At 37.1% G+C, this 12369-nt stretch overlaps 1 protein-coding gene and 1 pseudogene across 2 annotated transcripts in view; one reads left to right on the top strand and one right to left on the bottom strand.

The window, feature by feature from the left end:
- Positions 1 to 12369, bottom strand: part of NSUN6 (NOP2/Sun RNA methyltransferase 6) — a 51624-nt gene that overhangs the window by 30138 nt on the left and 9117 nt on the right. For both annotated transcript variants that reach the window (XM_045857666.1, XM_045857667.1), the window contains exons 4-7: positions 11454 to 11563; positions 10394 to 10547; positions 6919 to 7000; positions 3392 to 3511 (exon numbers count right to left, since the gene is read on the bottom strand). In XM_045857666.1, the coding sequence (XP_045713622.1) occupies positions 3392 to 3511; positions 6919 to 7000; positions 10394 to 10547; positions 11454 to 11563 (466 nt within the window). The remainder of the gene's footprint in view (positions 1 to 3391; positions 3512 to 6918; positions 7001 to 10393; positions 10548 to 11453; positions 11564 to 12369) is intronic.
- On the top strand, positions 2648 to 2963 carry LOC123831039 (annotated as a pseudogene).

Below are 12369 nucleotides of genomic sequence, written 5' to 3'. Positions count from 1 at the left end.
TTTAGGGAAAAATAAGGATATACATTATACATGGGTAGTATCTGAAATGTCTTATGTTTTGTAATTACTTGTTACATAAAATTTCTTGTATCATAATACGTTCAAACATAAATGCTAAAATTCCTCTATAAAACAAAAAACAAGTATCTAAAGATAAATAAATAAATAAATAAATTAATTAATTAATTAATTAAAAGTTTTTTTCCTGAAAGTCTGGGCCCAAAATGTGAGTGTGCATTTTACATGGGAGCTCATTATACATGGCAAAATACGGTAAATGCTCCAATCCTATTTCCATCAATAAACTGTCTCACGCTACCATTTGAAGCTACTTATGCCTACATTTCTATCCAATCTCACCTACTCAAAGATATTATTCTGGGAGTTTTCCCATTCCCTCTGGTGTTACCAATTTCCCTTTTAGTGTGTATCTTTCTCACTAACATAGAAACTTTATTTCCCTCATCTTAAAAAAAATACTACCTGACTTTACCTCCAACTACTGCCCCATTTCTCTGCTCTCTTGTAAAAATAACCCCTTCTCCTCAAAGGAGCTGTCTCAATTCATTATGATTCCTGTCACTCTCAATCCAAGCGAGCATTCCCAATTACCAAAGCTGCTCACAACCAAGCCACCAATCACCTACATGACACTAAATCCTCTGGGAGCTCAGTCCTCAAAACGCATGGCCTAGCAACAACATGTGACACAGCTGATCGCATCATGGTCCCACAGTCCCTTTCTACACCTGGCTTCCAGGGTATCACACTTCTCTGGTTTTCCTCCTACATCCCTGGCCATTCCTTCTCACTTCTTCAGCCTCAGAATGTTGGCATGCAGTACCCACGAGTCTCAGTTTTTTGGCTCCTTCTACTATCTATTGGTACCCACACCAGTTTTATGGCTTTAGGTGTTATCTATGCTGATGACTTCCAAATTTATATTTCCAAACCAGACCTCTCTCCTGTGCTCTAGCCTCAAATATCCAACTGCCTGCTCTACATCATCTCTGGACATCTAATACACTTCACTGCAATACACTGAAAACGAAATGTCTGACTTTTCTCTGCAAACCTTACTCCTCCCACAGTCATCCCCATCCACCAACTCTTTCTCCAGTTCCTCGGGCCAAAACCTTGGGAGGCCTCCTGGATTATTCTTATTTTCACAACCCACACCCAGTCAATTTGTCAGCAAATTCCCTAATGCTATGCCTTAAAAACATATTCATAATCTAACCCTTGTTACCTCCTCCACAACATTTCCCTGAATTACTATCTATTAACTGGTCTATTTCTGCCCTTGCCCTCTTACAGCTGGCTTCCATGCAGCCACCAGAATGACGCATTAAATAATAAGCAGTTTCATGTCACTCTCCTGCTCAACACCTCCAATGACTTCCTATTACTTGAGTAAAACGAAGTCCCATCAAACCCTGTAGAACTGCACTCTTCCCAAACGTCCCCCAACCCCCATCCGTCCTGCCTCTCAGACCTCTCTTCCTCCTAGTCTCACCTTTACTCAGTCTGCATCAGCAAAAGTGCAGAAGTTTCTCAAACAAGTCAGGTCCCCTCCAGCCTGAAAGCATTTACACTTACCATTCCCTCTAGTTAGAACATCGTTTCCACAGACCTCCATATTGCTTGTCACCTTTAAGTCTTTCTCAAACACCACCTTTAGTGTGGGTCTCCCTCATTCATCACCCAAATTAAAACTGCAAACTCGCTCTCCCTCCCCTCAATACTTCCAATTCCACTAACCTTCCTTTATTTTTTCACCACATCCCTTCTCACAATCATGCATGCTGTATCTTTTATTCATTTATTTATTATCTATCTCTTCCTGCTGGAATGTAAGCTCCACAGAAAGGAAATTTTGGTCAGTGTGGTTTGTTACTTTAATACCAGTGCTTGGCATACAATAAGTACTAACTAAATATTTGTTTAATCACTCAATCAGTCAATCATTTAAAATCTGATTCCTGATCAAGGAAGCTATTGTAAGTGATGATACTCAAATGTATAAGTATTTTAGGAACCATTTAGTTTTACAGAATTTGAAATAAACAAAAAAGATAGTATCAACTGGCCATATTCTTCTATCTTTTTTATATTTATTGAGTTTAGAGAGAGAGAGGAAAGGGGGTGGGCAGGGGAGAGAAAGAGAGAAAGAGAGAGAGACATTCATTTGTTGTTTTACTTATGTATGCATTCTTTGCTTGACTCGTGTGTGTGCCCTGACTGGGGACTGAATGCAAACCTTGGCATATCAGGATGCTGCTCTAACCAACTGAGCCACCAGGCTAGGGTGCCATCTCCTTCTTGAGAGAAAGAATCTTAGTTGAAGTATAGAGTGGTTCCAAGGGTACACTGAGTTTTGAATGCAAATAAAACTAGCTCATAATGAAAAAATATATATTGGCAAATATGTATATGTAGGAAAACAGTAAAATCTGAGCCAAAGTTATACAAAGTCATACTTATTATATTTTGTGACAATGAAACAGATTTTATAATTAAGCCAGATCATAGGGTTTTTATGTACCCTAATGCTAGAAGAACACACACAGATTTATGTGTGATACATATACTCTGACACTTGAAAAACATACTGTCAACTTTCTGTGCTGGCAGCACTCTAACAAACATGATAAACGTTCCTCAGACCCACCAGACTTTCTGTAAGAAGTATGGCAAGCATTGACCCCACACACAACACAATACAGGAAGGGTAAGGCTGCTCTGCATGTGCAGGGAAAGAGGCATTGTGACAGGAAGCAGAGTGGCTGGGGTGGGCAGACTACACCGATTTTCCAAAAGCAGGCTAAAACTACAAAGAAGATTGTGCTGAGGCTTGAGTACGTTGAACCCAACTGCAGAGCTAAGAGGATGCTGCTATTAAGAGGTGTAAGCAGTTTGAACTAGGAGGAAACAAGAGAAAGGACCAAGGGTCCCATGTCTAGGCTTCATATTTTGTTTTATTATGTGACAAGAAAATCTTGAGGATATGATCACTTTGAAAAATATATATACTGTCAAATGATTTTGGTGGAAGAATTTACTTTAATAATTTAAAACATGGTATAATTAGTAACATGAAATAATCTCTTAAATGTTTCATTTAAACTTAATTTTATGACAAAACAATTCTATAAATGTATTAGCAAATGTAGGATTCAAGAAGGCCTTGAAATCGTTCTTCACAAGCGATGAATGTTTACTGAGCTTAGTATGTGGTGACTGACATCACGGAACAGTGATGCCCTTAGGCAGAATCTGAAAGAGCTCATATCACGAATGCCTGTACAATGTTTTCTAAGTTACGTGTAGTTCCACCATCATCACTGAAACGTGTAACACATCGACAGTTTGGCTGTGAATACAATCTCACCTCATCGTGCATTAGTGCTGCAATGTGCGTTGTTTTGCCTCCAGGTGCTGCACACAAATCTAGAATCTTCTCTCCAGGTTGAGGATCCAGAATGTGAGCTACTGCAGCAGATGGCAAATTCTATAAAGGAAAAAGAAATCAATTATCAATGATTCTAAATCAATTTAAATTTCAGCATCAGAGAATGTAAAGAAACCTTTGGAGGTAATCCAGTATGGTATCTTCTACCAAGAGAACATTTTTTGTAACTTAAATGGTGTCAGGAAATTCTCCATTTCCTGCAGTATCCTATAATCTCATAGGACATTTACACATACAATGCATTTCTCCAATCAATTCAACAATAAAGGCATATTGTCCTTTCTATTTTTTGTTGTATTTTTTTCACCACCATTTATCCCCCTTTACCCTCCTTTCTCACTTCAGTGGTTCTCAATATTTTGGAAGCTAGAGATCCCATAGAAATATGAGAAAGCTCTGGATCTTTTCCCCAGAAAATGTACAAAAATTTGCAATTTCAGGTGCTTCATTATCTAACTCCAATTTAAAAATCCCAGTTTTAAGTTGCTAATGCCACTGAGAGGAACATTTGGGTTCCTATCTTCCCCCCACTACCCTATTTTGGTAGAAGAAAAATAAAATGTAAAAAAATCCTAGCTACTTCTGATAGACATCTGGAAATAGATGGGATTCTACAACCCCAATATACCTCTGTCTACAGCAGTAAGTTATATTAAATCACTATTAGTATTACTTACTTACATACAGATAGTTACTACAGGATGACAGCTTTAAATAATATAGAATAATATCACAAAATAATTATATATTTTTAAAAATTGGCCAAGAAAAAAGCAAAGACTAACAAGCACAGGGCTATTTAAAGTTTAAAGGTTTCAATCCATTCTTATGCCAAAACATTTACATCTGAAAAACTGTGAGAAGATTACAACACTCTCAAGTGAATCGAAGATCACCAGCCCAAAACAACATCAATGGTGAGAAAGGAGACACCCACAAACAAACTGCACACCCCCTACCCTGGCCCTAGATACAGGAAGCAGTCAAGTCAATGCAAACAACTGAGGTACCTGAAAAGCAATCCCTCAACACTAAACACTAAGAACAACTTCACTTATCAGAGATAGTTTCTCTCAAAAGTCTGGTCTATTCAAAAAAATTTTTTTTAATTAAACTCTAATATGAACCACTAAAACATATATGTAGCTAATAGAAATTCTTTTTTTAATAGATATTCTTTAATTTTTATTTTTTTTAAGATTTTATTTATTTATTTTAGAGAGGGAAAGTAGGGAGATAGAGAGAGAGAGAAACATCAATGTGCAGTTGCTGGGGGTCATGGCCTGCAACCCAGGCATGTACCCTGACTGGGAATCGAACCTGCGACGCTTTGGTTTGCAGCCCATGCTCAATCCACTGAGCTACGCTAGCCAGGGCGCTAATAGATTCTTTATCTAGAGACTGGTTATGCTTAACTTCTAATAGAGATATGATTAATATACTGGTCAAAGATGACAGAAATCTTTACTGAAATGTAAGTAGCACAGTAAAATCCTTCTGGTCATGCAATAAATAAAAATTATAAAATGGTCTAATATGCTTCACTTAGTATATAAACAATGACAGTTTTTTTCCAACCAATTTAGTCTACTACCTTTCTCTTCAGTATTTCTCATTCCTGACTACACAAAAGAATCACCTAGTAAGGTTTTTTTTTTTAATGCTCAGAAACAAAACAATCATAAAATTCATATGGGACCACAGAAGTCCCTGAATAGCGAAAGCAATATTTAGAAAGAAGAACAAAGGTAGAGGCACCACACTCTCAGATTTCAAACTCTGTTACAAAGTTTCAGTGGTTAAAACAATGTTACTGGCATGAAAATAGGCACAGATCAATAAAACAGAATAGAGAGCCCAGAAATAAATTCACACGTATAAGACAAAGGAGCCAAGAACACACAATAGGGAAAGGACAGCCTCTCCAAAAAAATGGTGCTGGGAGCACTGAACAGCCACATGTGGAAGAATGAAACTGGACCACTGTCTTATACCACATACAAAACTCAACTCAAAATGGATCAAAAACTTCAATGTAAGATCTTAAACCATAAAACTCCTAGAAGGAAACAAGGACAGTAAGCTCCCTGACATAGGTCATGGCAATGACTGTTGTTTTTTTTTAAACTGACACCCAAAATAAAAGCAACAAAAGAAAGATAAGTGAGACTACATCAAACTGAAAAGCTTCTGGAGATTCCCAGTCAAGATGGCAGAGTAGGTAAACACTGTGTTCGCCTCCTCCCACATCAAAATCACAACTAAATTATAGAACAACTCTGAAGATTAGCTGAACAAAATCCCCATAACTGATACAAAGATGAAGCCACACTGAGACTGGGAGGAGGAGAGACTGGAACAGGCTGGTCCCATGTCCATGTGTATGGATAAAATTTGGGAGGGATATCTCAGTTTCAGAGGTTTCCTCTGAGGAGTGAGGGGTCCCCAGCTCCACATTAGGCTCCCAGCCCAGGTGTCCAGTGCCAGGAAGGGAAATGACCATAACTTCTGGCTATGCAAACCAGTGGGGACTGTGGCTGAGGGAGAAGAAGGGCTTCTGGAGTCTTAGATAATGCAAATCTTAAAGAGCCAGCACACAGACTCACTCATAAGCTCACTTAGTCTCAGCCCAAGTGCAGAGGCAGGAGTTCGAAAAGTGCCAGGGATATATGGAGAGGAACTGAATTGCCTGGCTTCAAGGGCAAGGGCTGGAGGAGCAGCTCTGTCTGGGAATGCAGTGGTGGCAAGCAGGATTGCTCCTTTTTTAAGCCCTCCCATGATGCAATCAGCAAGTACAGGCTGAAGTGCTGGCAGGTGCCATGCTCCTTCATTGAGCCCTTCTCCCACCCGGCCGCAAAGCAAAGCACGCTTCAAATCTGAAGGGTCCATCAACTTGGGTAACAGCTCTGATCTTCAGTATCTTCTTCTTATATTGGGAGTAATAATAATAATAACAATAGTGATAATAATGTCACCTAACCAGATTGTAACAAATCAGTTAATGTACACACAAGTACTTATAAACCAAACAAGGCAGAACAAATTATGTTTTATAGCATCACAATTAAAGACCATCTGACAAAAATCTTCGTAGTAAACCATTTGAATCTTACCCAAAGTTACCAATGAACACACACACACACATATATAAAACAAATGCATGTATTATTTACAGATTAATATTTTGAGATGGAAAGCAACAATTATAAAAAGCTTTATATTAAAGCACATGGGCAAAAAGGATACAAAGGTAGTCAAATCAGCTGAGGTGAAAAAAGGATGCTTACAAAGTTTTTTCTTACTGCTTAACCAAAGGTACATCGGAAAATTTATAAATAGACCACAAAAATATGTTAATAGAAGTACAAAAACCACCCTTAGATTTCAAATAATTCACTGTAGTATGTTGCAATGTTAGTAAATATTTTACTTTTACAATTACTTACCTGTAAAAATAAGTAGTTGGGCAGTACATTGTCAAATGAAGGGCTGAGATATAATGGTTCTGTCATTCGTATGCCTATACCTCTGAAAAGCAGGAAATATAATGTTAATCTGGATGAATTACATTGTGGATACAAACTCCATTTCTAAGAACAAACACAACATACCCAACACCAAAATAGTTAGAATATTCCAGTGAATTGTTTCTCAATGTTTACCTGCAATAAGAGGCCATCAGGATACCTAAAAAGGATAAAGTTACATCAACTTTCACTTGGGTACAAGTAAGTAAAATAAAAAGCATACAACACCTAATACCCCACCCCTATGACAGTCTGCTTCATACCTCACCTACTAGCACAAGCATATCCAACTGTACAGTATTTAACTTAACATCACAAAGAATAAGTTAAACCAATTACTGCTCAGGTATGGAATTACATGTTTCTTTTGAAACTGTTTTTGTAATCTGTATCTCCATATAATGATACAAAGAACCAGATCTCCTAGGATAAACAGTCTGTTACTAAGTTAGTCTACCTCTATGAGTCTATGAAGGATTCCATTCAGCTGGAATTCCAGAAACAAAGGGTGCAAATTTATTATGCGAATACTAGTAGAATTGGTTCTAAAATTTTTAAAGAATATACATAAGAAACAGGGTGTATATGTAGCATTTCTTTCTTAGGAAGCATGCTTTATCTCACATAGGCAGAGACACAAATCATAACAGCATAACTGACATCAGATTTAAAAACTGAATTTAAAAATCAACAGTTTTTTGAAAGATGGCTGTTTCTTACTCCAACCAAGAAAACATTACTCCAAAAAGACATTTTGCAGTTACTAGAACTACCACATCAAATAAGATATGAGGATGAAGAATGTACTACTCATAATGTACTATAAGTTAAAATATCAATCCCCTATTAGAGAGCCAAAGATAAACAAAAATCTATGCTTTATTTCATATTCATAAAGCCATGTAAGGAGAATAAAATCTTTGTTCTTGACCATTTGGAAAGTTCTGCTAACTACAACTAGGAAATTCAATATCCTGTTTCCTCAGAGTTAATTTCAACTATAAACCCAGATTGTTATAACATAAAAATCTATTCCAGGAATCAGAGGTGTGGTCCAGTCCTACGTGGAGATGGAAGAAACGTCCTTCTCTCCTCCTAGGTTCTCACAGCTGGTCTAATAATTAAATCTACATGAGACGTTAGATTAACAAGAAAAAAATAACCAAATTTAATTATACACGTATGTATGGGAATCCCACACACGAGAATCAGAGATTTCACACACATGAGAGGTTCAGACACAGGAAGGGACAATTAGGGACAGACCTGATGTACCAGATCTGTCTGGAGAAAGTCCAGCCATTGCTAAGAATGAGAACAGTTTGCACAACATTGATGTAACCTGGCAGCCAAGGAGAGTGGACCAGAATGCACATGTGTGAACAATAATGACTTCACTGTACTAGTCAGTGGAGGCGGTAGAAGACATTGAGTGAGCATGTGTACTGTGTGGCCATAACATTCAAAATGACTGAGTGACTAGATTAATGAATCTTCATCAAATGCACTAAGCTTGAACACTCCTCCATGGAAACTATTCGGATGATTCAGAAGCCCATGGCTATGTGTAACTGGTGATTGGCAGCTTCATAACAACATACCCACTTATGCATCATGTTTTGTGCAGAGTTTTTGGTGAAATATCAAATCACCCAGGTGACTCAGCTGCCATACAGCCCAGATTTGGCGCCCTATGACTTATGGTTTTTCCCAAAACTAAAATCACCTTTGAAAGGGAAGAGATTTCAGCCCTGGCTGGTGTGGCTTGGTGGACTGAGCACAGGCCTGCAAACCAAAAGGTCACTGGTTCGATTCTCTGTCTAGGGCATGTGCCTGGGTTGCAGGCAAGGTCCCCAGTAGGGGGTGTGGGAAAGGGACCCTCCCTTTCTCCCTCTCTCTAAAGTTAAATAAATAAAATCTTTAAAAAAAAAAAGAGAGAAAGGGAAGAGATTTCAGACCATCAATAAGATTCACAAAAATATTACAGGGCACCTGGTGGTGATTGGGAGAACTGTGTGAGGTCCCAACGTGCCTCCTTTGAAGAGGACTGAGGTGTCATTGTCCTATGTACAATGTTTCTTGTATCTTCTTCAATAAATGTGTCATTTTCATAGTATATGGCTGAGTACTTTCTGGACAGACTTTGTATATGACATTCTGAGCTAAGAATGAGGTAAGGCATCCTGGGCCTTCAGAGGGGAGGAAAGTCTTTCACAGAACAACCACAGGACAATAAGAGCACATATTCACTAATTAGATGTTTGCCTTGCTCTATAGATATGTCATAAAAAGTTATTTCTGGTGTTGTCTTTTATTATGGAGAAGGCCTCTAATTTAAAGGCTTTAAGGGAGAGGTAAAAGCTTCTCATGAGCCTTGAGGGTCTCAACTACCTTTAGCTCCAAATTACTCATGTACCAAAGTGCAGCATCCTGAGGGGCTGTGTTGTGAACTCCTTCACCTAGATGGAGAAATTCACAGCTTTCACATGTCTACAACAGCTGCCAACTTTGGACAGATGGAGCTGTCCAGAGAACTCCTAAAACCAGGCTGAAAATACTAAGCAAAATAAGAAATTGAGGTGTCCATGGATTTAATTTATTTAGAGTCAGTAACAAGCAGAGATGATTTAAAATTAACTGTATTTTAATTTGGTCTGAGTAAAACATTTGATTTGAAAATCAAATCCAAACATTGATTTTTGACCACAAGTGTTCATGTGAGTGCTGACTTTCTGGTAAAATTTACTTTTTATTAAAATTGTTTTATTATTTCTTTCATTATTTATATTAAGCTCACAAGGTTTTTCTTTCACAAAACCAGAATGTTTAAAAAGATCTGGATAGGGCCCTGGCCAGATAGCTAAGTTGGTTCTAGTGTTGTCCCCATAAGCCAAGGCTGGGGGTTTGATCCCCAGTCAGGGCACATACAAGAAACAACCAATGACTGCATCAATAAAAGGAACAACAAATTGATCTCTCTCTCTCTCTCTCTCTCCCCCTCCCTCCCTTCCTTTAAAACCAATTTTTAAAAAATTTCTTTAAAAAAAGAAAAAAGATCTGGATAGGTTCACATAATTAATCCTTTATCAAGATAAGTATTGTTCTCCAAAGATGAAATATTTCAAATCAATAAAATTCAAAAAATAAAATTATTTGAATTACAGTGAGACTAGCTGACTGCTTAAAACTCTTTAATCTGAGCATTCATTCCGCTTAAAGCACTTAGCAGCATGTTTTTTCTAAAAAACATTGAAAATATGGATTAAATTTTCCAGTTCAATTTACACCAAAAAATTCTTCATATAATGTTACTAGACACAGTATTTTTTACATTGTTTTTTTCCTTGAAACACAAAATATGCTTAATTCTCTCAAACAACACTTAATAACATACTTCAGTTCAGGTGACCCACTAAAGATTTCTTTGCGGCTTAATTCAGAAATCCCATTTCCAAGAAATACTTTTGTTCCATCAAATTCTTTGGCTCCTTTTTTACATTTGCCTTTAATATCAGAGTATACAGAAACAACATCTCCAGCCTTCATAACTAGAGAAAGAAGAAAATCAAAATGTAATAATTTATACTTCGACAAAAGAACAGTTAAAACTCTTTAAGCTGGACTGGAGAACCCTAGGGACATCAACAGTGGGCATGAGGTGGCCTAAACTGGCTCATCCTCTCGATATAATCCCTAACAGAAAATACACTTTTTACTTTAAATGTCCCTAACAATGAATCTAATTGAAGATTCTTTTTCTAGGAAATCAAAGAAACGAAGTCATCTTCAAAATATCCTACCTCAGTCCGAAGTCTTTAGCTGAGAAGAAAAGGAAAGATATTTTCTAATTTAAATTATTTTCCCCAAGCCTAATATTTCCTAAAAGACTTCATTTAAATTTTGACATTTTGGATCCTTCCTCACATTTCTAAGTTTCCTTCAAAAGGATTCTTAAAAACATACTGAAATTCCTCAAAGGAATCTTTAAAAATCCCATAACACTATTGGTATTTCTTCAGTTTTCCTGTTATAGCAATTAAGGCAGATTTTAAATGATAAGCACATACATTCATTTACATGCGTATATGTACTTAGAATACCTTGAAACTGTGCAGTGTACAGATTAGATTTACACAGCTGATTAAATCTAGTTTTGTAATCCTTTCATTAAATTATTTGCAGTAAAAACAAAAATAAACAGTAATATTAACAATGGAAAATTGTGTTCTACTTCCAAAAAACACCTAACCTATTATAAATCTGTCTAGCCCATTAACCTGACAACAGAAGTGAGTAGCCTACCAGCTGTATAGCCAGGACTGTTCAAATTATATAGATAGGGGTCAATGAACTTTCTGTGCAAAGGACAAGTAAATACATCTGGCTTTGTGAGCCACATTAAGTCTCTTGACATATGTTCCTTTGTATTATTTTTTACAACCCTTTATACTTACATTTTGAAGCTGACACAATTCCTGGAACATAGACATGGGCTCCTCTTAACACGGCATTGCCACAGTGGGCTCCAACAATGGCTTCACATTGTTGCTTTTTTATATTCTTCCTAGGGGTTAAAACAAGAGAAATGTAACACAGTAATATACATCCAACATGCACCAACCCTTTCAATGTTTCACCTTACACCCCAAATAACTTCTTTAGTCCTGATTGCCCCAAAATAATGCCATTAATGAATGAATAAGAAAGAAAAAGCTGAAAATAGAATATTGAGAAAATAGTTTTTTAAAAAAGATAATAGGTATTTGAGAAAAAATAGAAAGAAGTCCATCTGATAGAAGACAATAAAGTAACAACCAGAATTGCTTAACCATTTAACAAACATTGCTATTTTCATAAGAGCATTACAAGAGAAATAAAGTCCACCTTCAAAGACTAAAACAAACAATATACAAGGAATTCAAAACATTTCTAAAGTGGTAGATTGTTGCACGGTAAATCATTAATATTTTAAATTAGATGGACAATTTTGCCCGAGTTGTTTTTTAATGTTTTCCAGTTTCTCACCTCTAATTTATTCCTTAGATCACTAAAATGTAAGTATCATTTCTAACACTCAGAAAGACTTCTTCAAAGGTCAGAAGGCATCAATGTGATCAGCCCAGTATTATCTTGAGCACTGAGACTCCAGTGAGCCTCCCTGGTTGGCAACACTTCATGAGTTGTCACAACTCCTTGCTGATGTGTGTCCCGTCTTCTTTCCCTGATCTCCACATGACCAAATCTCACTAAACTTCTCAGCTTTATACTAGGTCCCATACATTCTCATTGCTCATGCTCTATTTCTTAATGGGTTTCAAGCCCCAAGTTCCAAAACGTGCTACCATCTCCTCTCACTCTGCATCCTATCCC

This window comes from Phyllostomus hastatus, unplaced genomic scaffold, assembly GCF_019186645.2.
Source record: "Phyllostomus hastatus isolate PE091 unplaced genomic scaffold, TTU_PhHast_1.1 phas_scaffold_1674, whole genome shotgun sequence".
In the NCBI taxonomy this organism is placed as follows: domain Eukaryota; kingdom Metazoa; phylum Chordata; class Mammalia; order Chiroptera; family Phyllostomidae; genus Phyllostomus; species Phyllostomus hastatus.
This window is presented reverse-complemented; position numbering and strand designations above follow the sequence as displayed.